The sequence below is a fragment of the Acipenser ruthenus genome, chromosome 3, assembly GCF_902713425.1.
Source record: "Acipenser ruthenus chromosome 3, fAciRut3.2 maternal haplotype, whole genome shotgun sequence".
In the NCBI taxonomy this organism is placed as follows: domain Eukaryota; kingdom Metazoa; phylum Chordata; class Actinopteri; order Acipenseriformes; family Acipenseridae; genus Acipenser; species Acipenser ruthenus.
The window spans coordinates 14,072,395-14,100,196 of record NC_081191.1 but is presented as its reverse complement, the minus strand read 5'-3'; the positions used below and the strand labels follow the sequence as shown (position 1 = coordinate 14,100,196).

Here is a 27,802-nt window from a genome sequence, read left to right as displayed (position 1 = left end):
ATATTCCAGTCTCTAGCAGCTTCCAGTTGTCCTGGGCGAGGATTGGTTTTAACACCTTTTCTTGGTGGTTGCTCTCCTGGGCGGAGGAATGTTGTCTTTTGTGTGTAATGTTTTGATGGAACAGGTGGCAACTTATTGGTCATGTTACGCTTGTCTTCCAATGCTAAGGCCAAACATTGCAGCACCTGGTCATGGCGCCAAGTAAACCGTCCTTGGCTAAGAGCCACCTTACATCCTGTCAAAATGTGCCTTAATGTTGCAGGTGTTGAACATAGATATTTAGCATTGAAACATCTTTTTTTTTTTTTAACTATATTATTATTATTTATTTCTTAGCAGACGCCCTTATCCAGGGCGACTTACAATTGTTACAAAATATCACATTATTTTTACATACAATTACCCATTTATGCAATTGGGTTTTTACTGGAGCAATCTAGGTAAAGTACCTTGCTCAAGGGTACAGCAGCAGTGTCCTCCACCTGGGATTGAACCGACGACCCTCCAGTCAAGAGTCCAGAGCCCTAACCACTACTGCACACAGCTGCCCTAGTATGAATACAGTGTGGAGTACGGTTAGGGCTCTGGACTGAATACAGTTGAGATCTTTTTATAATGTCTGGTGAGCGTTTTATTCCTGTCAAGGTTCAAAAGTTCTGTGTTGCTTGTTGTGGATTTGTGGAATTCCTTTTGACAGCTCAAGCAGGGGTCGCGTTTTGTTGCAGGTGTTAATGAGTGTGCTCACCATTTGCAATATGACCCGACAGGGTGGGTGGCATTGGACCGCCCAAGGGTGTAATGAGGCCCGACGCCGGGAAGGTCCGGTATTTATCAATACCGCTCACCCTGGAGGGTCTTATTGTGCTTAGAAAATTGCAAATGTTAAGAAAAAAGATAGAAACAAGTTTTGTGGTTTAAAACTCGAACATTAGGTCGCTCGAGGATATCCAGGTGAAAAGGCACTTATGCTGGTATTTTTTATTTCCTGGTTTATTATCTATTGGAAGTTAACGTACCCCAGCCATGGGTAGCCAATGTGATGCCAGTAAATAAAATAAAAAAAAAACATTTCAAACATTTTTGAATGCATGGAAATTAGGTGGTGATGTTGAGAACTTTAACGATCATCATTTTTTATGAAATTGCTGTTACTTCTTTATAGTAAAGCATGGCTTTTTTTTTTTTTAAATTGCTCAGCAGTATGTTATTTTTAATTTGGGGCGGGAAGGAGTTTTTGTTTTTACAAAACGTTTTCCCCATATGAGCAAAGGATAGTAAAAAGCTCTGTGTAAAAAAGTGCCACCTATTTTCTGTTCTGAACGCCCCTTTATCTAATCTCCACTTGTGACCCCTGGTCCTTGTTTCTTTTTTCAGGTCAAAAAAGTCCCTGGGTTGACATTGTCAATACCTTCGACAATAAACTAATAAAAATACTGAAAGAATAAGTTGATTTTTAACAACTCGCCTGCTTGGCTCCGCCCATCTGTGACATCATTGTCCTATCCTTCTTTTTAGTATCCTTGGATCGGAGCCGCCTTACGTAATAAGGTATCCCAGGAGCCTTCTCTCCATAGCAACGCGACGCCGCTTGTGTTGGTAACGAAGACAGGAAAAGCAAAACGCTCTCAATTAGCAAATACTGCAGATTTTAACCACCGGATTTTAACGTCTGCCTAACATAAGGAGAGATGTATGTCTAAGTGATTGTATCTGTTCCACTGACAAAAGTTTTTGCTTCGAGATTAAAATAGACCAGTTTACTTTGCGTTTGAGTGGTGTTCGCTGGTGAGACCATGTTAAACGCTAGTGCCTCCTTCACCGTTGGGACTAAAGTGGAAAGTAGGAAGCAAGTTGCTCCAGTCGTAAAACACATCATTACAGACAGTGATTTAGGAATACGTGAAGTAAGTGTTATTATTATTATTATTATTATTATTATTATTATTATTATTATTATTATTATTATTATTATATTGCCTTTGTTTTTGTAGCTGTTATGAATAGTTTGTGAATACTATCACCTAGATACAGCATCTCAATATAAAAATAGTGTGAATTTTATAAATAATGTGTTTATTTTGCATCCTGTTATTTTTAGGTACGGTTACATTTTCCCATAGGTAACAAATGGTTCATATTTCCAAGTAGTCTATTACTGTGTTGATTATTTCAGACAAATTTACTTGAACATTTTTGATTTTTTTTCCTCCCAGTCTTTTTGCACATGAAAACGTGCTCAAAGTACTGCAATACTCCATGAAAGCCTGTCATGACAAAAACAAAATCTGGGTATGTGATTCAAAACTGATTGTACTTTCATTGTAAAACAGGGGGTTCCCCTTAAAGCTTTGGAGCTCAGCCATGTGACAAGGCTAATAGAAGATCCTTACTCTGTGAGTATAAATGTGCATATGTGGTATACAATTTAAAAGGAAAATATGGCAGTGTGGATTAGTGGTTAGGGCTCTAAACTCTTGACTGGAGGGTTGTGGGTTCAATCCCAGATGGAGGACACTGCTGCTGTACCCTTGAGCAAAATACTTTACCTAGATTGCTCCAGTTAAAATCCAACTGTATAAATGTCTAATTGTATGTTAAAATAATGTGATATCTTGTAACAATTGTAAGTCGCCCTGGATAAGGGCGTCTGCTAAGAAATAAATAATAATAATAATCATTTTGTACACAGACAGTTTACATTGTATTAAATTGCTTTTTTTTAGTGCAATTTGAAGGAAAGACATCTTATTGTGCTCAAGAAAGTAGTAAAAACATATCAAAATGGCATTGTATCCTTTAAAGAAAATATTTAGATATGAGAGCAGCTTTACCACCTTTCTAAGTTGTGTTTTTAATGAAGAGATTTAGATTTTGTGGCCTCATTTAATTTAGACGTACAGTATGGTTATGTTATCCCTACTACTACTACTCCTACTCCTACTACGACTACTACTACTAACTAATAATAAAACATATAAGTACCTGATTTAAACTTTAGCAAAATGTCAGAAGCCATCTGGTTCTGTGTTTTTGACAACATAAAATAGATGGAAGAAAACAATGGAAAATTATCCACCACCTTTATAATTATGAAGTGACAAATCATATGACTGGGGAATATATATATATATATATATATATATATATATATATATATATATATATATATATATATATATATATATATAAAGCCACGAGTGAATTTGATGAAGATCTTTTGTTTGCTTCATTCAGAGTTATGTTGATTCAGATGGGATGCAGCAGTGATAAAGTGCTTCTCATTTTTGAATAACCTGGTTGACATTATATGTTTCTATACAGAATGTCAATGAGAATACTGTCTTATAAGAAATAAAGAGTATTAGTTTCAAAATAATTTTAGTTTCCAATGATTTTGTTCCAATTAAGTGTTATATGAAAAATAACATATGGATCCTTTATGTTTACATTTTTAGTGCTCTTTCTTCATAATTGCAAGTATGTTTGTTTGTAGGAACTAAAAATAATTTAAAATGGGGTCATCTTTAGGGTTATTTAGTTCAAACAAACAGGTAAGAAATGGTTTGATGTAAGGTAAGTGTGTTAGCAATAAACTATAATTATGGTTTTTGGTAAATAAACTTTTTAAAGATGTTATATTTTGGATATGTATTTAATCATACAGCTGTTCAACTTAAGTATTATTTCCCTTAACATATTTTTAAAGCCTCTTAAAGATTTGGTAGAATTCTTTAAAATTCTGAATCTCTGTGCAGAAAAAGTTAAGGAGCACCCTGACTACATTTTCCCTCTTTGTGAATTACTTAAATTGTGTGGGTAAGTAGCTATGCCAGTTCCTTACATCAATCTTCAAATTGTCCACCTGGGGCACTGGCAGCATGCAAAAGTAATTGTAAAAAAAATCCAAGGGACATAAATGTTGGCTGGTGTTGAAGTGCTTAAATATAATAATGTTTTTTTTTTATACATATATAAATATTTTGATTACATTTTTAAATACTCTACATGCAATCTTATAGACAAACATATTCTCAAATATGTCACTTTAACATTCATATATATATACCCACAACCCATACGTTCAGTAATAATTATTACAAAATAACCATGCTTTTAGGTGCACAATTTTGCTTATATCTTTAATAATATGTATACGTATGTGAACCTTTAACAACTTACAATATTTTATCAGGTTACCATTTCTAAAGGAAAGGTCTTCAGAGGAGACCACCTTTGTCCAAATTGTGACAGAATCAATTTCACAAATGGGTATGATTTAAATCATTATGAAAAAGTAAACATTTGGGGTAAGCAAAGAAAAACAAAACAGGTAAATAATAAAATGTTGGTCTTTTGCAGGTTTCTTGATGAGAGTGCCAAGTAACCAAGTGAGAATCCAGATCTGTGATTCCATTATTAGTTTTTATAAGCCAAAGATTTCAAAACAGCATGTTGAAGGTAAATAACACCAACCTGCATGACATCTTTGCTTATTGAGTTGATAATCAAGAGTATATTTTAGACCTATGGCAATTGTCTTCATATGATCAACAGGTACTTGATGTTGAGTTGGTATACCTGTGACTATCCTGTATAAACAATAGAAAATAAATACACCCTTCCATAAATATCATGGATAGAGGACATCTTCAACTCTTACCAGTGTTAAAAGCAAGATTTCTTGACAATGTTAGACACTCAATCCTTTGGATTTGTTTTTTAAATTAATTACTTAACCAGGAAGAATCTTATTGCACAGGTGTCAAGAACAGGCAGCAGTTATAACAGTCATATATTACAAAAAAGTACATAAAACATGACAGCAGTAAAATCAGTACCACAAACAATGTTCACTATACTTTTGTTTCTCTAGTTACATTATATTAATACATTATTTTGATGTTTTCTTCGTCATTTCATAATTGCATGATGGAAATTTCTGCTTAGCTAACATTCCTACTGTAAAGTGTCACCTATGCTGTATAAATTAATAGTGTTAATACAGGGTAGGATAGATACAAAACTTAAGCAAATAAACCACCTGCTGTAAATAGAAACATGTCTTTAGTGCTGCTCATGTGTGACTCATTGTGATTTAAGTAATTTGATTTATAATATATGTCTCACTACATATGTTACAGCACATACTTTTCTTTTTTCCTGTCCACTGTTTCAACTTTTGTATTTTTTGTTGCTTTCTTTACAATGTTATGTTAGGTTGAAAATCAAAAAACAAAAACCTATATTTTAAGCTTATTTGTGTACAATATGTTGTCAATTTTCTTGTGTTTATTTTTGAAGGTTTCCTTCCTACCAACCCAAGTTATAAGGTACAAATGGCTGAGCAGAGCGGTTTGGCAGAGACCCTGGTGTTGTCTCTGGCCTTACTGGAAAATCAGTTTGAGGTGAAACTCAGAGTACTTCAGGCATTGCAGATGCTTTCTGGCTCTTCTGGTTGGTAATCCTTATCATAGTCTGTTTTCAAATTAATTATTCTCTTATTATTTCTAACCTAGTTAGGTTTTCACATGTGGTCCAGTTTTGATTCTGACAAACACTGACATGTAATGATCTGTATGTACAGTACTTTTCATAGAGAATTGTGTACTGGTATTTTAGATATTTTTTGTTTTTGTCCTATAGGAATTTAGAATATTGTTTTTTGAAGTCTCAGATTTTTGTTTTTGTTTTTCAGAGATCAACTGTAGCCTAATGCTGAAAGCAGAAGTTGCAAGCAAACTTTGTTCTCGACTGAATGATCGTGATCCTTCAGGAGAACTTTTGTTTCTTTCTTCTGAAATATTGTGGAACTTACTGGAAAAAGGTTGCAAAGAAGAAGTAACTTCCCAGCTTTGCAATCTTGACTGTATTAAGTATGTATTTTTTAAAGTAACTTCATTGAATTTTATTTACAGTGTCTAGAACAAATATTCTTTTCATATTCCTGCAAGTCTTCACTGAACAAACAATTCTAGTGCAGTGATACCTCAAATATTGTTATTTACTACCAATACAGAACAACAGGAAAGATTCTGGTGATTGGTTAAAAACACATTTCTGAAAGAATGGCTACCAGACATCCCTGAAGGGACCAGTCAGGTACAAACCAGGCTGGAGCTGGTAAAACTTAATCTAGAAGATAATATTCAAATTTAAGATAAACCTAAATCTGAGTTTATTTTTTTAACCACTAGAGGGTACCATTAACTTGCTAGGGATATAAATGTCACACTACAATTAAAGCTGGGAGGTGCGGTATGCTAAAGTCCTTGGCTTATTTGACTTTAAAGAAAGAAAGAAATGGATTATGATGTTTGAGCTGTTTTTGATGGATATAGTGTAATGATACCAATCTGATATCCTTGACTATTTTGATGACTTATTTTACAACAATGTTTTTATTTTTTCTACATTGCCATACTTGAGAACCATTCTTTTAATGTTGATGAATGTTGTATAGGCATACCTTAGCACTATGAATGTTGCAATGTTAGTTATACCACGTACTGAGAATAAACAATTGAGTAAAGTCCCCACACTGTTTTTAGATGGAATTACTATTAAAGCTAGTTTTACTGTTAGAAATTTGGGTGTTGTTTTGGACCCTTCTCTATGCTCAGTGTTACTAAGACTGCTTTTTTCTACCTTCGTAATATCGCTCGTATACGTCCTTTTTTGCCACTAGTTGATGCCGAAAGGCTAGTTCCTGCATTTATTACATCTAGATTAGATTACTGTAACACATTGTTGTGCGGCCTTCCAAATAGTACTCTAAGAAGGCTCCAATATGTTCAAAATGCTGCTGCTCATGTTCTAACTAGATCAAAATCCCACGACCACATGACACCCGTTCTCTCTAAACTCCATTGGCTGCCTATAAAGTTTAAAATAGATTTTAAAATTGCTCTTTTAACAGAAAGCCTTACATGACATGGCACCTGCATACGCTGTCTCCTACGCCCCCCTCCCGAAATTTACGTTCTTCAGAGGCTGGTTTGTTGGTTGTTCTGAAATCTAGGCAGCGCACTCAAGGGGATAGGGCTTTCAGTGTCTATGCTCCCAAACTCTAGAATTCTCTCCCAAATATTGTAAGAAATTCAGACACTTTAGTGATTTTTAAAACTCGTCTAAGACGTACTTATTTGATTTGGCTTTTGTATAACTGTCTTTTTTTTTTTCCCCCTCTGTGAAGCGGCCTGGGATACTTGTTGTGAAGGGCGCTATATAAGTGAAATGTTGTTGTTGTTGTTGTTGTTGTTGTTGTTGTTGTAAAGCTTGCATTTTTATAGTACTGATACTTGTTTGGTACTTGAAAACTATATCTTCGGAATTACCTCTTTGGTTTTACTAAATTATATTATATTATGTATGCATTTTATTTAGGTCATGGGGACTGACTTTGAAATCTGACAAATTACATTTTTGTCTCTTTTTTTTTAGTGCTTTGAAAGAAGTATTTCTCAACCAGCTTTTAAATGGCTTCCGGCATTATGACCTACAACTTAGAAATGACCTGCTTGTGATCGCAACAGTAATTACTGAAAACCCCAAAGCACCAATGATTGTAAGTTAATTGAGAAATGTATGTTGTGTTAAAGAACACACTGCAGTGTTTACAAGAATCATATTATTTTACCTCTGCTGTATCCTCTGTTCTTCATAGCAATATATGTTTAAACAATCCCGATTTGGTTTTATATTTTCATTCGTACATGGGTCATAAATCACACAACGAATACATTTCTGAACTTTAAGTCACAAACATTCACCAGGAGAAAGAACATTTCAGTGTGCCCAAATAATTCTACGTCCTGCAACAATGCTGGCGTATTGTGGGAACAAGAAATGAGCCTTGTTGCAGGAGGGAACATGATCTATATACTAGCCGATGGGCAAGGAAAGCACATTGTATTGTGTATCTAACTAAAAGCCATGGCGATCAATACTTAATTAATTGCTGCATTCTATTTAGCACCCAACATGTGTGAATAAAATATATTTAAAAAAAAAACATTAGGATTTTGTTGAACAATAAATACAGCAAGGGTAAAGTAATGTGTTCCTGGTTAACACTGTAGGGTGTTCTGTAGCATTCGTCTTTCTGTTCTGGTGTAATTTAAAAAGATTAAAATTCAATGCATTTGATGGAAAACATATTTAATGATTCATACATTTACAGTATACAAATGAGCTGGCAATTTGTATTGCATTGTGTTGCTAATTTCTTCTCTAATGACACAGATTTTTTTTTAAATTTTTTTTTGGTGCCAGGAAAGTGGGTTTGCTAAACAGCTCATCTTGTTTGCAACATTCCCTGAAGGTAAATTTTTATATATAAATAAATATATATATATATATATATATATATATATATATATATATATATATATATATATATATATATATATATATATATATATATATACATATGTATGTATGTATAATATGTAACTATAATGATTATTCTGAATGTGAATCACTGACTTTTCTGCTTAGTAATAGTGATAGATTATTTCATGTTGCGTATGAGTGAGTACTGATAACAGGATACTCTGGAGTGTTTTCATATTTCAGTAAGCTGTAGCACAACCATATTAATTACAAACCATAATTTATTTTTAATCAATTACTGCATGTTTTATCCTAGTTAAAAGCCACAACCCACTGGTCCGCAGTCTGAAACTTTCCTTTAAAAATGAAGACTTTGAGATGAAGAAGCTGCTGTTTAACCTACTTGTTGTCATGTCCAAGGATCTGTCTGCTATACAGGTAAGTGGTGACAGAAATTATTATACAGTTCTTGTCTTTATTACTGTACAGACAGGATAATCTGTACTAATGGCTAATAATGCTTTTTATATGTTTTTTTCATCCTTATATTCAGGATTATACCACAGTGGAACTGGCCCCACTTTTATAGGGTTTTCAAGTTGATACGTACAACAGAATCATACAGTATGCTGCAATATTATGTTGAAATACACTTTCAGTTTCAGTTTGACTTCACTGGTCACCAGTCCCTTTTTTAAAACTTTAAACCCAAAGCTTTTTATGTCCAGCAGATTATACTGTGGAATGGTGCTGATGCAAATTACATCAACAAAGTAGTTTTTTTTAAAGGTATTTTACAAGCACTTTTCGCATAATTGCTATAACTTTAGAGCTGGTTGTGTGTAAATCGGTAAAATTGTCTCTAGTACTATATAAACAGCAATCAATGAGGTCTTGACGTTTATCCACTTGGGTGTCGAATCATTTCCTAGCACACTCAACCAGCCTTAAAGTTATCGCTTAAAGAACTATAATTCTCTTAATCAGGGACATTGTTGGTGGTGCACATATTTTATTTAACTTGAGTTTGTTGTATTGCTCTCTTTCCTGCATTGGCTCCCACCAAGTGCTGTGCATGACTTCCACCAGAACATTTTAATTTATAAATGTCTTGAAGAAATAGCCTCCTGTGGACAAGACACACAAAAAAAAACTAAGAAGGTTGCTCCTACCGTAATAAACATGGATTTAGAACTGACTAGGTGCTTGCCACGTTTTGTGTTTATGAGGCAGCCATGTTGCAAACTAAAATAAATGATAGACCTAAAACTATATTCATATTTACATATAACAGTTTTAGACGAGAGGTTAAAGTGATACTGCTTCTAAAACTGTTCTTGATTTGAAAGATTGTGAACATTTAACCTTTACTGTTGATGTGCATTTTTATTTAAACTTTCTCTCCCCACTACTATAATTCTATGTGATTATTTTTTTTTTTTTGCAGTTGTTCACTGAGGGTAAAGTCCTTTTGTCACTGTTTCATTATGTTAAACCAAATGATAAGCCTGGACCCCGAGACTGGTCTGCCGCCCAGTATGAGGAACTGCAGCTTCATGCATTGGCTACACTGGCCACAGTTGCTCCTTTGCTGATTGATGACTATATGACCTGCCAAGGAAATACTCGTCTGCTTCTGTTACTTGAATGGTGTGTAAGTCAAGGTAAAAAATGTTTTACACTTACTTATTAAGTAATCACCATTAACAATTAATTGTACTGAAAACAAACGCAAACTCTGGCTTGAAAAGATTAAAAATAATACATTTTAAAACATTTATGTCAAACAGATGCCTTCTTTGGTCAGGGCAACAGCTTTCATGGTACTGGTGGCCGGGGGAACAAGAAATCACAGATGCGCTATTGTCTTAGACTCCTGAGGTCTGTGGTGTCTCTGAGTGATGAGACAGTAAACCACGATCTATGTGATCAAGGAGCATTGGACCAGTTGCTGGGTAAAAAACATAACTGTATACATTGTTATTTTATGCTTGTAATATTGTTATAGAAAGAGCATTATTAGTAGTTTATTTTTTTTATAAATCTCAAAATTTTCTTTTTATGAAAGAAATCATTGGCAATAATAATTATTTAAAACAAAGATACAGCTATAGGTAGAGTGTCAGGATTGTGAAGCTGTGTAGCTTAGAGGACATCTACCTTTGAATAATGACCACTCTACTCAGAACATTTTTTGCCTGAGACTAAAATACATAAATAATATTCAGTTGTATACATTTGTTTTACTAGGAATCCTAAAGAAAACAGTAGGGGACTCTCAAGAGGAAGATACCATTTCACTAGAAATTAAGACTGACATTTTACTGATTGCGTCTACACTTTGTGAAAATGATCTTCATAGAAAGGTGGGTTCAGATGTTATTTTCAAATGTTTCAGAGTAGAAGGTCATCAAGTCATGAAATACTGTATACAGCAATTTACATTTAAAAAAAATATCAGTTATAGATTATAGAAACCAGATTATTATTATTATTATTATTATTATTATTATTATTATTATTATTATTATTATTATTATTTTAGCTAAGCTGAAATAACTAAAATGTTGCACTGTAAGTAGAAACTGTTTATTAAGGACTACACAGATGTCATTGTTTTTAGTAAAAACACTGGCAGTACTGTTTTTGTAGAAGCATTGCCTCCTGAGCACATGTGTAGAAGGCACTTGGTAACCAACTGTAGCATTAGTTAAGCTCCCCAAGTCAAAATTAAGAAACAAAATGTTTTTTAAATGTGTTGTTTTTTTTACATGGATTGTACAGATGGTACAATTTGATTGGCTGCCTATTGTACACCCAAAGTGGGTTATTTGCAATTTGCCTTACACTGGTACATAGTAGATAATATTATTATGTATTCAATAATACATATATTTAATTTAATATTAAAACAAAAACACACACACATTACATATTTACTGTTATATTTAAAATGTTGTGTACGGTTCTGAACAATAGTTATTTTCTTTCCACAGCTTTCAATTAAACAGTTCATAATAGCCTGTAGCCCAAACAATGTTTCAAGAACATTCAGTTTACAAAGAGAAGCACAAATTAATTAAACATAACACAAATCTGACTGAGCTAATGTTAATGATGATACACAGAGTTGTCAGAATTCACACATACTCTTTTTATTTATATATATATATATATATATATATATATATAAATATATATATATATATACTCTGAGCACACTCTTAAACCCAGGGGAGACATTTAAGGAGGAAAGAGATGCTCAAAACTCCTGTAAGTGGCTATATGTCAGGACAACTTTTTAATAATCAAGAAAAACACACAGACTCATTTAATTTGAAGTTTTAACGAATCAGAGCAGTAGTAAAGCCCTTTCGGTTTATTAAATGCTTTAAAAATTGGATAGGTTGGTTGCGCAGACTACCGTAAATCCCAAGTAATAAGCAATCTGGGTGATCCAGTGCCTTAACAGGTTTAATAGCATTAGTACTTCAATATAGTAATACAGATATGGTTAATTATATGCTTAGCCCTTAGGCCAGCCATGCAAAAAGGAATCCATCTGTGTGCAATAAAAGTGGTTTACATGATTTCAGATTAAATACACCTGTCTCTGTAAGTTCTCACAGTTGGGTAGTGCATTCAAAGCAAGGATACTACCATAAAGACCAAGAAGCTTTAAAAACAACTCTGGGGTAAAGTTGTGGAAAGGCACAGATCATTGGCATTGAATATCCCTTGGAGCACAGTCAAGTCGATCATTAAGAAATGTAAGCACCACACAGAATCTGCTTAGAGCAGGCCGTCCTCCCAAACTGCGCAGCTGGGTAAGAAGGGCATTGGTCAGAGAAGCCAGCAAGAGGCCAATGACAACTCTGAAAGACCTACAGCGTTCCATGGCTGAGATGGAAGAAACTGTCCATGTGTTAACAATAGCTCAGGTACTCCACAAATCTGGCCTGTATGGAAGAGTGGCAAGAAGAAAGCCATTTTCGCTTGGAATTTGCAAAAAGGCATGTGGGAGACGCTGATAAGATGTGGCAAAAGATTCTGTAGTCAAATGAAACAAAAATGTAATTATTTGGCCTAAATGCAAAGCGTTATGTCTGGCGCAAACCCAACACAGCACATCATCCAGGTAACACCATCCCTACTGTTAAGCATGGTGGTGGCAGCATCATCCTATGGGGATGCTTTTCATCGGCAGGGACTGGAAAGCTTGTCAGGGTAGAGGGCAAAATCGATGGAGCTAAATACAGGCAAATCCTTGAGGAAAACCTGCTTCAGTCTGCAAAAGACCTAAGACTGGGACGGAGATTCACCTTTCAGCAGGACAATGACCCCAAGCACACAGCCAAAGCGACACTGGAGTGGCTTAAAAACAAGAAAGTGAATGTCCTAGAGTGGCCCAGCCAAAGCCCGGACTTGAATCCGATTGAGAATCTGTGGCAAAATTTGAAGACTGCTGTCCACTAACGATCCCCATCCAACTTGACAGAGCTTGAACAATTTTGCCAAGAAGAATGGGCGAATATTGCACAATCCAGATGTGCAAACCTGGTTGAGACTTACCCCAAAAGACTCACAGCTGTAATTGCTGCCAAAGGTGGTTCTACCAAGTATTGACTCAGGGGTGTGAATACTTATCTAACCAAGACATTTCATTTTTAAAAAAAATTTCATTAACTGTTGTTTCACAATAAAAATTATCTTGCCCCTTCAAAGTGTTGAGTAGGTTGTGTAAATCAAAGGGAAAAAAAGTCCAGTTTAAATGCATCAAGATTTCAGGTTGTAACACAACAAACTGTGAAAACGTCCAAGGGGGGTGAATACTTACTATAGGCACTGTATATGTGTAGTAAAAGAGATGTTGTTTTACATATAACATAATCTTTCTGTGTGATTATATTAACCTGGGTGTACAATATATTCCCTTTGAGCAGCATATCTCATCAACGTTTCAGATTAGTTCACTTTCATATACAGGTATGTTAACAAAGTATGGGACAAAGACTGTAGGGGTTTATCACAAGCCTTTGAATAAGCATACAGTGGTCAGTTCAGTTATTTTCATTAATTTTTTTTATTAGAGGATACATCTTTTAACACAAACAGTAGGTAAGAACAAACTAAATTGAGGTCTCCCATGAATGATTCACATTTTGTTTTTATTTAAGGAACTGTTTGGTTCTGGTGGAGTAGAAATAATAATTACACTTTTAAAGATGGACCCAGCAAAGTTCTACAGCGGCCTTGGCCACAACAGGCTCATTCTTTCAACAGTGGATAGCATCTGGTAAGTTTCTTGTGTTAAGAACTCTGATACTGGATGATGTATCACACTGTGCAGCATGAACTTGGAATAACACATTCTTGTTTAGGATTAGAAATACAGTGTACTCTTTTTATGTTCATATCCATCCATGATTTGTTGGTCTTTCCATATCAGTGGTATTTGATAGTTTTTCACAGGTGATGTGTATAATACATGCTAGATATGGAAAACACAAAAACATACATGTATGTATAATGCTACATTTTTTTACTAGCATGTCAACTTTGTATACTGGATGCTCATGTTACAGTGAATAGTGACTATCATTAACTGTAACTAAATACAGTGGTTACATTTTACCTATAGTGATCCATTAAAGAAAAAAGCTAAATTGTCTAAACTATCATTATAATTCTGCCACTACTTTATGTGTTGCCTTAGAATTTCTCACAAATAATAGTAATTATTTGTAGTAAAAAGGCTGTGGCAACAATGTCAGGACTAACCAAAACAAATGCATTTGGCAATTTATAGGTCCTGTATTGTTGGGTGTTATACCACTGAAGACTTTTTTTTGGAAAAAGGGGGCATTTTTCTTCTCCTGGATTTACTTGCTGTAAGTATTTTTTTTCTATTTAGTTTGTACAGTTGGTGAAATTATTGTAAAATATAGGTGAAAAGTATAAATTATAGGCTTTGTGTATCCACTCTTATAATTATATTATCCTTTATGTGGGGTGGGATGGGTAGTGGAGTTCTACATCTCAAGAACTGCTCATCCATTTGATTTTAAACTTATATTTACTTATTTCCTTGAATTTATTTACTACTGCATTTTCACTCAATGAAGTCATGTCCGAAAACCATGCACAACGTGATTCTTGGGACATTGCTTGAGTTTTGTGATAATCCCAAGATTATTTCACACATCAACGCATGGAGGGGGAAGAAGGACATGACAGCAGCTGTCCTCCTGGTGCGTCTCTGGAGGGAAGAGGAGAATGAGCTGGGAGTCAGACGAGATGAGCATGGGAGAATTGTAGGCAAGTAAACTACATTGGGTACTGTACTATCTACAACTAAAAATAGAGTGTTCCTGTATAGTTGTTTACACCCAAAAGGTTGTGTAGATTTAAAATGACAGTATAATACAATTAGAAAGTATATGGTTATTGTATTTAGTGATATGATAAATCATCCTTGGGACAACACCAGCCACGGTTAAGATAAATAAATTAGTCTCCATACTATCATAAAGTGTCATGAATATGGACCATAATATATATTTTTTGTCAATTATTTTTTATTACTTTCCACATATTACAAATAAAACAGAAGTACACAAATTCGTCACAGATAACAGAAAATATATAAATACTAGCTGAAGTACCCGGCATTGCCCGGGGAAATTCAATATTTAAATTTTCATGCATGACAAATTGGGGAACGGTAGCCTTATGGTTTCCTATAGCTTACCGATCTTGGGTGTCGCACAATGCGCTTGGACCCCTTTCCCTTTTTTTAACTTTATTTTCTTTTGGTTTTTGCCATTTTAAAATGTTTTTAAAGTTTTGTTCTTTGTATTTATTTTTTGGTTTTGTGGGTTTCTTTAATTTGAGATACATGGCTACTGTAGTGATCCAGCAATTAGGTTACTAAATAAAGTATCCCAGGAGTCAAAATTTTGGATCCAAACATAGCCCTCGACCTTCCCCTGGATGAAAGAGGAGGCCATGCAAAGTTTGGTTGCACTGGCTCCTGCAGGGTCCGAATGCATGGAGGAACAGACAGACAGACAGACAGACAGTTTATTCTTTATAAATTAAGATTATAATAATTAGATTGATGTTTGCTCTGAGTACAAATCCCCAAATGTGTAATCCCTCTCTTCTTCCATATAAAATAAACCTATTCCTAAGTGCTGGTGGCTTCTTCCGATTGCCCCCAAATGGTGCCAGAAGAGCTAGACAAAGATGTCCTCAAATGTATATGTATTTCCTCCCATACCCACGTAATCTGTTGCAATATCTGTATCAGTAACTTTAACTATAGGACAATAATATCTTAAGAACATAGTACCTTTACTAAGAACACATAGCAAATCAAGCCCAGCCTAACTTGTATATAAACAATGGAAATTCATGCAACTATCCGTCACAGACCCATTTCCCTGAAAACAGGCAAAAAAATACTTGAAAACACTTAATTATATTTTTCTTTTTATAATTGTGATCATGTTGAGTATATGTCTTTGATTCTTTTTTGATCAAAAATGAGGGGTTGTTTTAAGGAAACAGTGTATGGTTTAATAAGGTACCTCAATATGTGATAAGAGGTAATTTAATTTTTTTTTTTAAATACCACCCATTAGAAAACCCCTCTGCACAAGATACGTGTATCAAAACGCATCTACTTAACATACCCATTTTAAATTATGATTAACAGGAAATTATTTTTAGAGGCCTTAGTTACCAGTGAAATTATGAATTTGATATCTTCAGACTTAAATGTATCTGTTTATTCCTATAAGTAGTTGCCCAGTTTATACTTCCCTTTGATGTACAGTAGACAAAAACATGTTGCTTAGGCATTTTGCCTGCAGTTTCAGGAAGCTACCAGCACAAGATGATAAGAGCTTTCAAATGATAGGTTGTTTTTAAGTGTTTTGCAGCGCAAATGCGTAAGTGATGTCGCCATTGTGTTTTTGAATAGTTCAAAGAGGAGTTTTATAAGATAATAAGACCCTGTGACAATATGGAGTGTTGGTGTCTTACCTGACCACGGTGCAAAAAAATGGTCTTGTGTGAATGCAGATGAAATTATATTTTCCATTTTTTGGAGGAGTAAAAATAATGATCATATGCTTTTACAATGTGTTGTAGATTTTATCAAGCTTTGTAATCTGTTCTAAACATGTTCCATTAAAAAATAGATGCCAAGAAACCTTTACTCTGCTCTTACCAAGAAGAGGAGAAAGTGGTGTCTTTACCAGCCAACAGTGCAAGTGCAGCAGTGATGGATGTATCTGAAAACATGAGGGCAAAGATTTTTTCTGTTTTTTGTAAACTGGGTAAGCGTTTAAAATAAAGAATGACCACTCAATTTCCAATTTCAGTATTATCAACAAATTTAATTAAGTAAGGACGAATGATCGACAGGTATTCCATTTTTCACAGTTCCATATACTTAGATTTCTTAGTTCTGTTTTCTTGTACAGATGCTTTTGTCCATTATAAAAGTTTAATGTGGTATGCCGTGATAAAAGTGTATAAAGCATAGTCAGATTACTGATTAATATTGTGTAACGTATTGTAAATATGTAGTATAAGCATGGGAAAAGAATGGTAAACTGCAAATTGCAAATTCAGCAGAATGTGTGCGTGTATCAACCTTACTGTCATTATATTAGCACTCGTATTACATCCCTTGTTTGCCCTCTCCATGTTTAATCTCAAGAGCCAAATAGCCATGTGTAAACTCCAACAGAAATCCATGATCTAGAGCACTCTGCAGTGCCCTGAGAGCACCAGATCAGGTTTACGAACGGACACAAAAATACAGCTGTAGCTTACCCCAGCGGGTATACAGCAGGATGATCAAATCTGTCCCTTAGTAAGCTATAGTTTTACAATTGAATTAAGAAATTAAATAATCATATAATTGTGTGATTTAAACAAAGTATGCATTATTTTTGTTTTAACTGAACAAATCCATTATGGTTATCTAAGGATAACACTGTGCCATATTAACTACTGTATTTTTTGTCTGAATATTGACTTTTAAAATTGTTTTCAGGGTTTGAAGACCTGGCTGGTTTAACAACAGAAGATTATGTCACACTTGCTATCATAAGCAGATATCTGGATTTTAAGGTAATATAGATGTTATGCCATTGTGTCAAGTTAAAGTATGATTAAGTATACCAGCATAATGTAATATAATTATCAATTGAATTCAATTATTGCATGCATGCACTGTATACTGTACATCTACTTCTTAGACACCAAATAAAGTCGTGTCCCATGCTGATCAATATGTATACATGCTTGAGATCTATTTAAAATATTATTATTGTTGTGAAAATGTATTGTTCAATCATTAATATATTTTAAATGTATTAGTTTCCTCTGGAGAAAATTCAGGAAGGGACAAATATTATTATACTGTGGTGTTTTAAGTACAGTAAATATATTTTTGTGACAGCTTGGAGAGGTGTGGAATGAGATTTCTAGAGAGCTTGAAGAAGAAGGTCTTAGACCTGTCACCCCTGATGTGGAAGCATTGGAAAGCATTGCAAAGGCTGCAGAAGACGTGGGCAGGAAAGTTGCTACCCTGCAGGCTGACATGCTAGAAAACCAGCAGCAACAGGACCTCCAAGATGAAAAGAGAATATATACAGAGGTAATAAGAGACCACAAGGGAATATTTCAGCTTGCTTTAACTGTGTGCTCTGAATATTTAGTTTATTAGGTTACAGCAAAATTATAGTTATCTTATCCACATTTAAATATTATTGTTGTAAAAATGTTCTGGTCTTCATAATTCTAGGAAAAAGTATATTTTATTAAAAGTTCATTTTGTTCCACTAAGGTGCACAGACCTCCATCAAAGGGGTATCTTCTTGAGAATAAAATAAGTGGTTTCTACAAATGACTTTCATATTTTATTATTCTTCTACAGATACAGATGAACCACCAACAGTACGAACTGACTAATAAATCATGGGACGCGTATGTAGCAAGAACATCAAACTATGAAATATTGAAGGTAAGATTTTATTGTTGAAGCACTACATGGTTCCCATGGATAAATTATAACCAAAGTGGTATTTTTAATAAAGCTAATATGAAATAAAAACTAGGGCTATTATGTATTTTATGAATACATGTATAGTCTATTGTTTTCTATTATTTAACATTGTTATGTTCACTCTCAAGTCTTTATAGTTATTATGACTATAATTGATCTAAAGCAGTGGCTCCCAACCAATGGGGCGCACCACTTTGGGAGGTTGTGGCCACTTTCTAGTGGGGCGCAGTGAGTGTTCTAATAATACAGTAGTTATAGTAATAATTACACATTTAAAAATAAAAATGTACACAAGTCTAAATGTGAATTTTGCAAACAGTTTTGATTAAAAAAAAAAAATATATATATATATATATATATATATATATATATATATATATATGTATGTTTTTAGTTTACCTATGATACCAGTAGTTCTTCTACATAAAATGGATCGGATTGTGCTATGTGAAAAAAGAGCAATTGTGCAGGTGCATCATCTTCTAAATTTTTTTTAAACAAATATGCAAATACGAACAAAGTTGCTTGGAAATTTGATTTACCTTTGTTGACCGTGCAGACGAACCTCGTCCTCGGTGTGTCAGCTATGGTGATGTACTGGCTAATGGCAGATTATTTATTAAAAACAAAAGTAAAGAGAGAGAAGCAGGTGTTTTTAAAAGTTTGTAGTGATTCCGGTAATGTTTTCTTTGGGAAAATGATTGGCAAGTTCAAGAAAGTATGTTAATAGGGTGATCCATTAAAAAAAATACCAGGTATGTGTGTTTTTATTTTGTTCTAACTGGTAACGTGGGGCGTAATTCAAAAAAGGTCGAGTACCCTTGATCTAAAGACAGTTAGCATGCCCTAAATCTCACTTCAACTTAGGTGATGTACAGACAAAAAAAGCAAATCATACCTAGGGCTTCAGATTTTCTGTTTTACCCGATAAAACCCGACAAAACACCCCCGATACAAAAAAAAAATTAAGTCAGTGAACAGCCAATAAACACCGGAAAACATCGTAAAAACTGTGGAAATTTTTAATCTATTCACGTTGACTTTACCCTTTTCACATTTAAAAAAATAAAACCTACTACAAAAATAATAATAAATACATTTCCCTGTGCTACTGGGCAATGTCCCGCCTTTCTCACTTGTATCTATCATTGATTAGTTCTGAATACTTTAAACCCTCCCCAACTACTGAGTGACAGCACTTTTTTTTTTTTTTTAATGTAGTCGTTGCCAATTATTTTTTATTATTTTCTCCCAGTTTGGCATGGCCAATTATTTTATTATGCTCAGCTCACCGCTACCACCCCTGCACTGACTCGGGAGGGTGAAAAAAACCCCAGAAAAATGTGCCTGTCACCATAGGGATTTCGTTGTGGAAGACAGCAAAGGAAACCAGGTACAACTTAAGTGTGCAAGTACTGTCGAGTTACTATACATATTTTGACACACACACACAAAAAAAAAAACGCTCAAGCATTTTGGAAAGTAACCGAAAACACTAATTTCATACAGTATGTCAAAAACGAAAGCCCTGAAAAAAACGATTTACATAAAACTCGAAAATAGCTAAAAATAAGCACCGAAAAATTGGAAACAGACAATTCATTTCTCTAAAAAGAAAAAAAAATCACAACGAACAAGACAAAATGAGAAGTCCACCTCAAAATTCCAGAAGTAAAAAAAATGTACAAGACTCAATGTATTGCATGTGATACATACACCCACCCCTCGTTATATCGCCCCTCGCTATACTGCGGCTTCAGATATATCGCGGTCCTGGAGTTGGCTCCCCATTTTTACAGTCTAACTACGCTTGCCTTAGCTGCGCTATACATAGACAATTTCACTTAGAATTACTGTTCGTTTTATTTTGTACTACACATCACAAACTAAAATATACAGAACAATTACAGAAAATAACCTGAGATAAAAGAGAAATGGACGGTTCACAAGGGACTAAATTTCACCGATGTCGGTAAAAATTCTGAAACCGTCTGTTTATATGGAGATTTTTAGTTCTGTGCAAATCGGGCTTTAGATTGCATTACTGGTACACCTGGTGGCCCCTGCTGGAAACACTGGTACTTGAGATGAAAAGGTTGAAAACCACTGGTTTAAATAAAGGCAGTAGGACAAATGAAATATATTTTATATATTTTTCGTGGAATTTTAGGATGCTAAAAGTCTTCAGATGAAAGCCATAGAGTCATCCAAACCCAAGATGAGACAGCAAGATGCAGTTTTTCACCCGATTCAGGATACAGGTCTACATACAGTAAGTGAATCATATTGTGCCTCAATCCTGTGCATAAAATGATCTTTTCTTCTTTTCTGAAAAGTGGCATTTGAAAATGAGTAGGAATACATTTTGATTAGTCTGAATATTGCTGAATTGCCAATACTTTTCAACTCCCAATAGCATTGGAAATGTACAGTATACCTATGGTAGCGAACCTGAGAGGTAAAAGAATAGGTGTCTAAATCTTGGTCATGATAATATAAATTCAGTTTTCTAGCCAAAGTAACACTAAATCTTATGTTGCTTTCATGTTACATTTAGGTTTTATGTAATTGTCACAATTTGTTTCTACCATCAATGTATTTTTTTTTTCTTTTTTCAGATTAAAGAGTTAAGGTCTCCACACAATACCTTTCACACCAGTGGCGATCTGTGTCTGTATGAGACAAAATGAGTTCAAATGTATTCAAATTAGTTTCGGGTTTTTCAATATAATATTACAAATAATAACTGAGTTACATGTATATGTAAGCATGCACACACGCATTATCTATGGTTAAATACTGTTCCTCATTGGTCAGTTCCCTAGCTGCCACGCGACACAATTGCAAACTTAGACACCAATCCTATTTTTTTCGCATTGCTTCTGTGTCGCTTCAGTGTCGCCCCATCATTGCAGGCAGTGTGAACGTCTTGTATCAAAAATACATGTCATATTTTGTTTGTCATGATGCGGTGTGTGGTACAACACATTCGCTTGTCGCATCGCGTCTGGTGTGGAGACCTTTATGTAGCTTCAATTACTTTTTAAAACATGATACAGTGCAACATAATGTGAAACAACACCATCTGGTGTACAGCCAGGTTTCATTCTAAAGTTCTAAAGAAAAACGTGTCACCTTTTGGTTCTTCAGGATATTTTTCACAAATGTAGTTGACACATGATTAAAAAAAAAAGTGTTTCCGCAGCACCTGAGCGATAACCCGCTGTATCAGGTACCGCGCCCACCGCTGGACTGGGAACATTTTCCATGGAACCAACATTGCACACTGAAATTAGTTTGAGAGTATATTTGAGAAACAAACAATAGCTTATTGTTAAAAAATTAAAACCAAGAACAGTTCTGTAAGTGAATTTCATTGGTTTGCCTTTTAGAATTTCTGTGGCCGCCTGGTGACGGTGGACAGCACGCCAGCCCAGCTAACAGGAGGACCTTTGGCAAACACAGACCTTGCACTGGAGCAAGTCTCCATCAGAGGAGGGGCTCTGCAGAAAACTAAGGCAGCAAAAGAGATGGAGCAATACCAGATGGGTTCGATATCTGTCAAATAAATGATGTATTGGTAATCATAGAATTCTTAGTATTGTATATCTTTAAGTACTGTATTTTGTTGTCTCAGTTGACACTTGTGTATAATGAGTCTTTGTTTAGTCATACAATTATTTAATTGTTAGTTCAATTAATAATGAGGAAATTACTCTGTGTTGTGATTCAACACTTATACTTTATGTGAATATTAAACCGTGTGAGCTTTTTGCCTCTGGGTAGATTCTGTTTCTGAGTGATTATCCCAAGGTTATTTATCCGTCAATTCTGGATGTATCTTTTTTCATTTGTTGAACAGCTGTTAAATAAGCTGGCATAAATGATAGTTGTAAAAATATGAATTGTGTTTTCCACATAACAAATATGCTTTTTTCCCCCATTGTATAAACATTTGGGGAAAGTAAGCTTTAAATAATCTTTGAATATGGTAATACATTAATAAGTACCACCAGGATAAGCCTCAGCTGGATTTTTCTTTTAAAGCCTTTTTTTGAAAGCAGTAACCATGAATTCTATCAGACACCTCTCCATGGTTATTTGGTGGTTGATGCAGTTCAGGTAAACAAAAATAACTGACAAACTTAATGCAATTTAATTCCCATTTCCCAGTGATGAAGTGTATTTAATAAATACAGCTGGTTTTTTCTATCAGAAGTCTTTGGAGCCGTTTGTGAGTGCACATTTATTCTGTGGCAGTGGGATATCATTCTTGCTTGATGACTTTAAATAATGTAGGGTTGCACGCTACACATTCTCAAGGATCCTTTCAGGTCATTGGCAGGTTTTTTTATATGGTACCTCACTGATAATTAGATTTGCTTTATAATCTAGCTAGTATTATCTTTTAAACATTTCTACTCTAGTGTGACGGAGTGTCCCGCCCCTATTTATTATTATTTGTATTATTGTTTGCGGCGCGGATAACAGCGCCGCGTCTTTTGTTATTGTGATCAGCCACGCATCCTCACAGGGTTTTAAATTATAAAAACAATAACAAAAGACGCTGCTCTGTTATCCGCGCCGCAAACAATAATACAAATAATAATAAATAGGGGCGGGACACTCCGCCACACCTAGGTTCAATGTTTTATGGATGGTTTGGTGTTAGCCTTTCTATTGTATAATATGCAGTTTGAAGATAGCCACTACAATGATAAACCACTGTTTTGTAGTTTACCATATTTTCCCCATACCTATACAATGTATTTACCTTAGTTTATCATAGTTCTGTTATTTACTGTGCATACCTTGTTACCGTGCTTTTAATATGCCTTGCTTTGCATTTACCATGGTAAACCACAGTAATCTTTTGCACAGGATTAAATGTGCACAACAAATGAATGAACACTAAATCTGATAGAAAATGGGTAATATCACATTGTTTATGCGTAAAGGAGTACATTAATTGTTCCAGCTTCTAGTCAGATCTTTTTAATAATCCTGCAAATGTGAAGATACACTTATTAACTTGTGTGATACTTTAAATAGCTTTTGTCTTGCATAGAAAAATGAATTTTATTAATAAAATAAAAAGTAGTGATGTAGTCTCACTGCGTTTACATGGTACTGTCTTTGTAAACATAAAAAATGATAGATGAAAATGCTTACCTCATTAACAAAATATACATTTTTACTTTTAATTGTGAAATACATCTATACAAAATATGTTGGATCTGCATTACAATGATCGAATTACAGTATAAAGTTAAACTCAAAAAGGGAGTCTGTCTGCAAATAATACTGGTGAAATAGTCTAGTTTCAACTTTGGCAGGTTTCCTGAGAAATGATGTCTGCCTCGAAGTATACAAAATATTTTTTTTTTTAATAAAACCGAACTTACAAAGGGCATAGTAAGTTTGCATTTTTGTATTATTGATGTGATAATTAAAAATAATTAATGCGCTTAATACTGGTATTCACTGTTCCCTTGATATTAATTGTATGCAGTACCAACTCAGGACTACTTTAATGAAAAGGTAAGGTGTCTAGTCTACAGTCCCCTATGTATGAAGCAGACAGTCATCCTTAAAGAAAATATATTTTCACTCATATTTATTTCATGTGTTTTTTTCAGTATTCAGACCATATGCTTCCCAGTAAAACCTTTCAAATCTGAAAAGAGAAAAGGAAAAAAAAGGCAGTTAGGTCCAGTAACGTTTACTTTTAAACAATTGCTTATAACATATGTATTTCAAGTGGTTTATCTCAGTCTCTTACATAAATAATACTTAAATTAGCTGAAGTAAATTTGATTTTGAAACCATGAATAGTTGATTAACTAAACATGTTTGCTTTAAGATAATTAACACAACAGTAAGTCTATTCAATATTAATTTAAATAGTTGTAGATTAAATTGAGCCACTATTTAAATTTGGTTGAAATAGGGCCCCTGTGTGCAAAGTGTACGAACCTCAAACATATGTGTTCTTTGAGTGTATTTCAGAACGAGATATGGTAAGAGTTACTGGTATGCTCCTCTTGATTGAATTGAAAGTGGTATATTGATCTTTCATCGTTTGGAACAATTGGTTAGACCCCAGATTGTTTAAAGAACGTGTAATTAGTGATAAATATTATTTCTTAGCAGACGCCCTTATAAAGTAGTAAATCAATATACCATTTTTTTTATTATTATTATTGTGATGTTCATGGCCACATTATGTTTACTGTGCATTCTTTAATTCTTTAATACAGATTTTAAATTTAAAGTATTAGCTGCCAATATTGTTTTGGTCAGGAAAGTTGGAACTTAAAGAGAAGAAGAATTTCATTATAAAAACCAGTGCACCCACATACAGAGGTCCTCATAATTGCAGACTACATTAATCTATCAACAGTAGATTGAACAGTTCAAGAAGTATTACATCAACAGTTTATCAGATTATAACCAAATGCCATACAAAAGTTCTAGAGGTTAGGATTCTCAGGTAAAAAAATGTTTACCATTTAAAGTGTTAAAGACAGTCAGACGTACACAATCAGTGCATACTATTGGTCTACATTTAAAATGAGGCCCTAACAAGTTAGGTATGTACTGAAGAAAGGGAAAACAGAAAACAAAACACATACTTTATGTAAAATTCTGTGTATATTTTGTGTATTTCTTTGACACAATGTATCGCCTGCCAATTCCATGGGACCGTGATAGAACACAATCCACATAGATATCCCAGAATAGCTGGGCCAGGTCATTGAAGAGGGCATTATGCTTCGGATACTCAGACATCTTCAGGAAGATCATGAAGTCCCAAAGACCATTGACAGAATCTGCTACTCTGAGTTTCTTCACTTCAGCAAGAGCAAGAGATGAGGAATCCCAACACTGTGGATCGATCTCACCCAAGCTTCCTGGGTCATTGTTTCCTCCTACTTGGTTACTTTTTAAAAACCCTGGCTTGGCACGTGCCACAGCAAAGATCAGCATGCAGACAAGCTGAAGGTACCATCTGCAACTCAGAGATTCCATCATGTTGACAGGTAACCCTGAAGACAGAAAGAGCAGGAGACAGGTTATAGATTATCTGGATACAAGTAAATCTCATTTCTGGGGGGTGAATTAGCCAAATTAAGTAAGAAACATGGGCGATTTTACACAATAAACGTGATTCATATGTGGTGCTACTGAAGGGGATACGCCTACCATACAACTAGAATTATGTCATAGAATTTCATAGTGTAGATTTCTGTTAATATTATTAACACAGTGTTATATATATTATTTACTCTTTAGACACACTTGAGGGTTTAGGGTGTACCATTTGACCTTTTATAGAATGAATATGACACGAATCTGTTCCAACTTCCTCCAAGAGGGAGGTATACATTTATAAATTAAATTAGCACATACCCCCTACCATCAATCCCAAGGTGTCGTTTTAATTTCTCCCTTCAAATTAATTAATTAACTATTTTTAAATTAGATTTTACCAATTCATAATTCATTCTTCCAGGCTGACTAATCTCTGCAGAACAGATTCCTTAACATAAAAAGAATCAGAGGATTATCCTTAAGGCTTTAGTCAATTTAAGTGGAGGATGGTACTAAGTAAGCTCACAAAAAGATGACAGAAAGCACTTTTTTTCAATCCAAAAAACATGATTTTATTTATATATATATATATATATATATATATATATATATATATATATATATATATATATATATATATAACTAGGAGAAGGCATACAGACTGAATATTTTTTTAAACACACGTTCAAGAAAACAAAAAAAAGCTTTAGTAACTCTTTATTTTAAAAATACCAGGATCATAAAGAAGAATATAATAAATAAATATTGAATCAATTTCCTTGATAAGTTTTGATTAATACATTACGCATTATTTAAACTTCATGCAAATTAATTTGCGGAATAATGATTTTCATATTTGTAATTCTGTACCTTGAGACAGTCAACACTTTTATTTTTTTAATGACACCTAACTTTACTTATTTATAGTCACATGTAAGAGTGAATTGATCACACAAAAGCAAGTGCAAAAAGCTTGCTGATTGTCAGTGGTTATTTCATTAAACCCCCAATCTGACGTAAATTCCACACTGTAAATCATTTTTTTGCCATTTACAGATTTTTTATTTCCGTACTTAAATTCTGTATAATAAAATCTGCATTTCAATCTATATCCCTACCCAGCCTGACAAGATGCACTGATTAAAAGGATCACGTATACCTGTAAAACAAAAATGATGTTTGTGCGTTGAGTATAAAAACACAACAATTGTGTCAAGCACCTTGTCAAATTATGGTGAAACACGAGTAAAAAGTTTTTTACTTACTGTAGAGTCCGTGTCTCCTCTGTGTGGTAAACAGCACCAACAGCAGGAAACTAGCGTTGCATGAAAGTCTGTTTCTTTAAAATCCCCAGTTACTCCTCCGGGACTTGTACAGTAAAACCCTGCTAGTCAAAATATGTGTCATTCTAACTGACCGTGTGGCTTTATAGTGGCTCACGCCCACACTCCCACCGTCACCGTATGAGCAACGGGTGCAGGTTTATAAACAACAATCGGTGGAAATAAAGTGTAGTTAATTTAAAAAAAAAAAAATAATAATAAAACTGAAACGCGTGTAAATCTGATAAATCAGCTATTTTATTGAACTAGCGCTATTTCATGTGCTACTATGATTCTAATAGGATTGAATAGAAATATTAAAAAGCCATATGTAATCCATATTACTTAAAATGCAATTACTTGGCAAAGTCAGTGATGCAAGATCATAGTATTGGTTGAAGTGTTTTGTGCTTTTGTAAAAAATAAATAAATACATAAATAAAAATAATGTATCTGTATGTAGCCAACAATGGGTGAATAGAAATCGATTATAATGTGGGTAGAAGGGGGTCGTGCTAAAAGGGAGATCGGGATGATTGGATGACTGGGATGATGCCTGCAATTACTGTGACAGACACTAGAGGCCACTACAATAATGTTTACTCTTTATTTACCATGTTACTGTGTTTTGGTAGAAACCTCTTTTAATCGATTTGTAATTGTGCAATAGGCAATTACATTTTTAGGAGAAATAATGTTATTAATACAGTCTGCAGTGGGAAAATGGCAAAAAACACAAAAAGACTATTTTCTGCCAATTCTTACTGATATGATGGGTATTAAAATATATTTCAGTAATATGACAAACACTGTGTAGTTACACAAATCACTGTTTTCTATCTGTTTTACTGTGAAGATGACTATTATAGATGTTTTATTAGAGAAGACGGCCAAGAAACACTGTCAAGTTACTCATATCACTGCTTTCTAGCTATTTTCAGTGGGAAGATAGCTATTTAAAAAGTTTTTA

The 27,802-nt window shown here is 34.2% G+C and overlaps 1 protein-coding gene and 1 long non-coding RNA gene across 2 annotated transcripts; one reads left to right on the top strand and one right to left on the bottom strand.

Moving 5' to 3' along the window:
* Positions 1–1,560: 1,560 nt before the first annotated feature.
* Positions 1,561–22,928, top strand: LOC117394309 (cilia- and flagella-associated protein 69-like). Its single transcript, XM_059012584.1, has 23 exons — positions 1,561–1,904; positions 2,331–2,393; positions 2,724–2,789; positions 3,707–3,816; positions 4,193–4,269; positions 4,360–4,458; positions 5,302–5,454; positions 5,696–5,873; positions 7,441–7,564; positions 8,272–8,320; positions 8,648–8,769; positions 9,779–9,995; positions 10,122–10,286; positions 10,582–10,697; positions 13,509–13,627; positions 14,141–14,222; positions 14,457–14,649; positions 16,539–16,676; positions 17,402–17,478; positions 17,810–18,007; positions 18,287–18,373; positions 20,586–20,687; positions 21,808–22,928. Exons 1-23 carry the CDS (start codon positions 1,794–1,796, stop codon positions 21,982–21,984), a joined length of 2,823 nt encoding a protein of 940 aa, XP_058868567.1. The 5' UTR covers positions 1,561–1,793; the 3' UTR covers positions 21,985–22,928.
* Positions 22,929–23,548: 620 nt separating this feature from the next.
* Positions 23,549–26,891, bottom strand: LOC131710325 (uncharacterized). Its single transcript, XR_009312202.1, has 3 exons — positions 26,776–26,891; positions 25,051–25,464; positions 23,549–24,092 (listed from the first exon to the last, which is right to left on the bottom strand). It is a non-coding gene; the product is annotated as an uncharacterized LOC131710325 (long non-coding RNA).
* Positions 26,892–27,802: the final 911 nt, after the last annotated feature.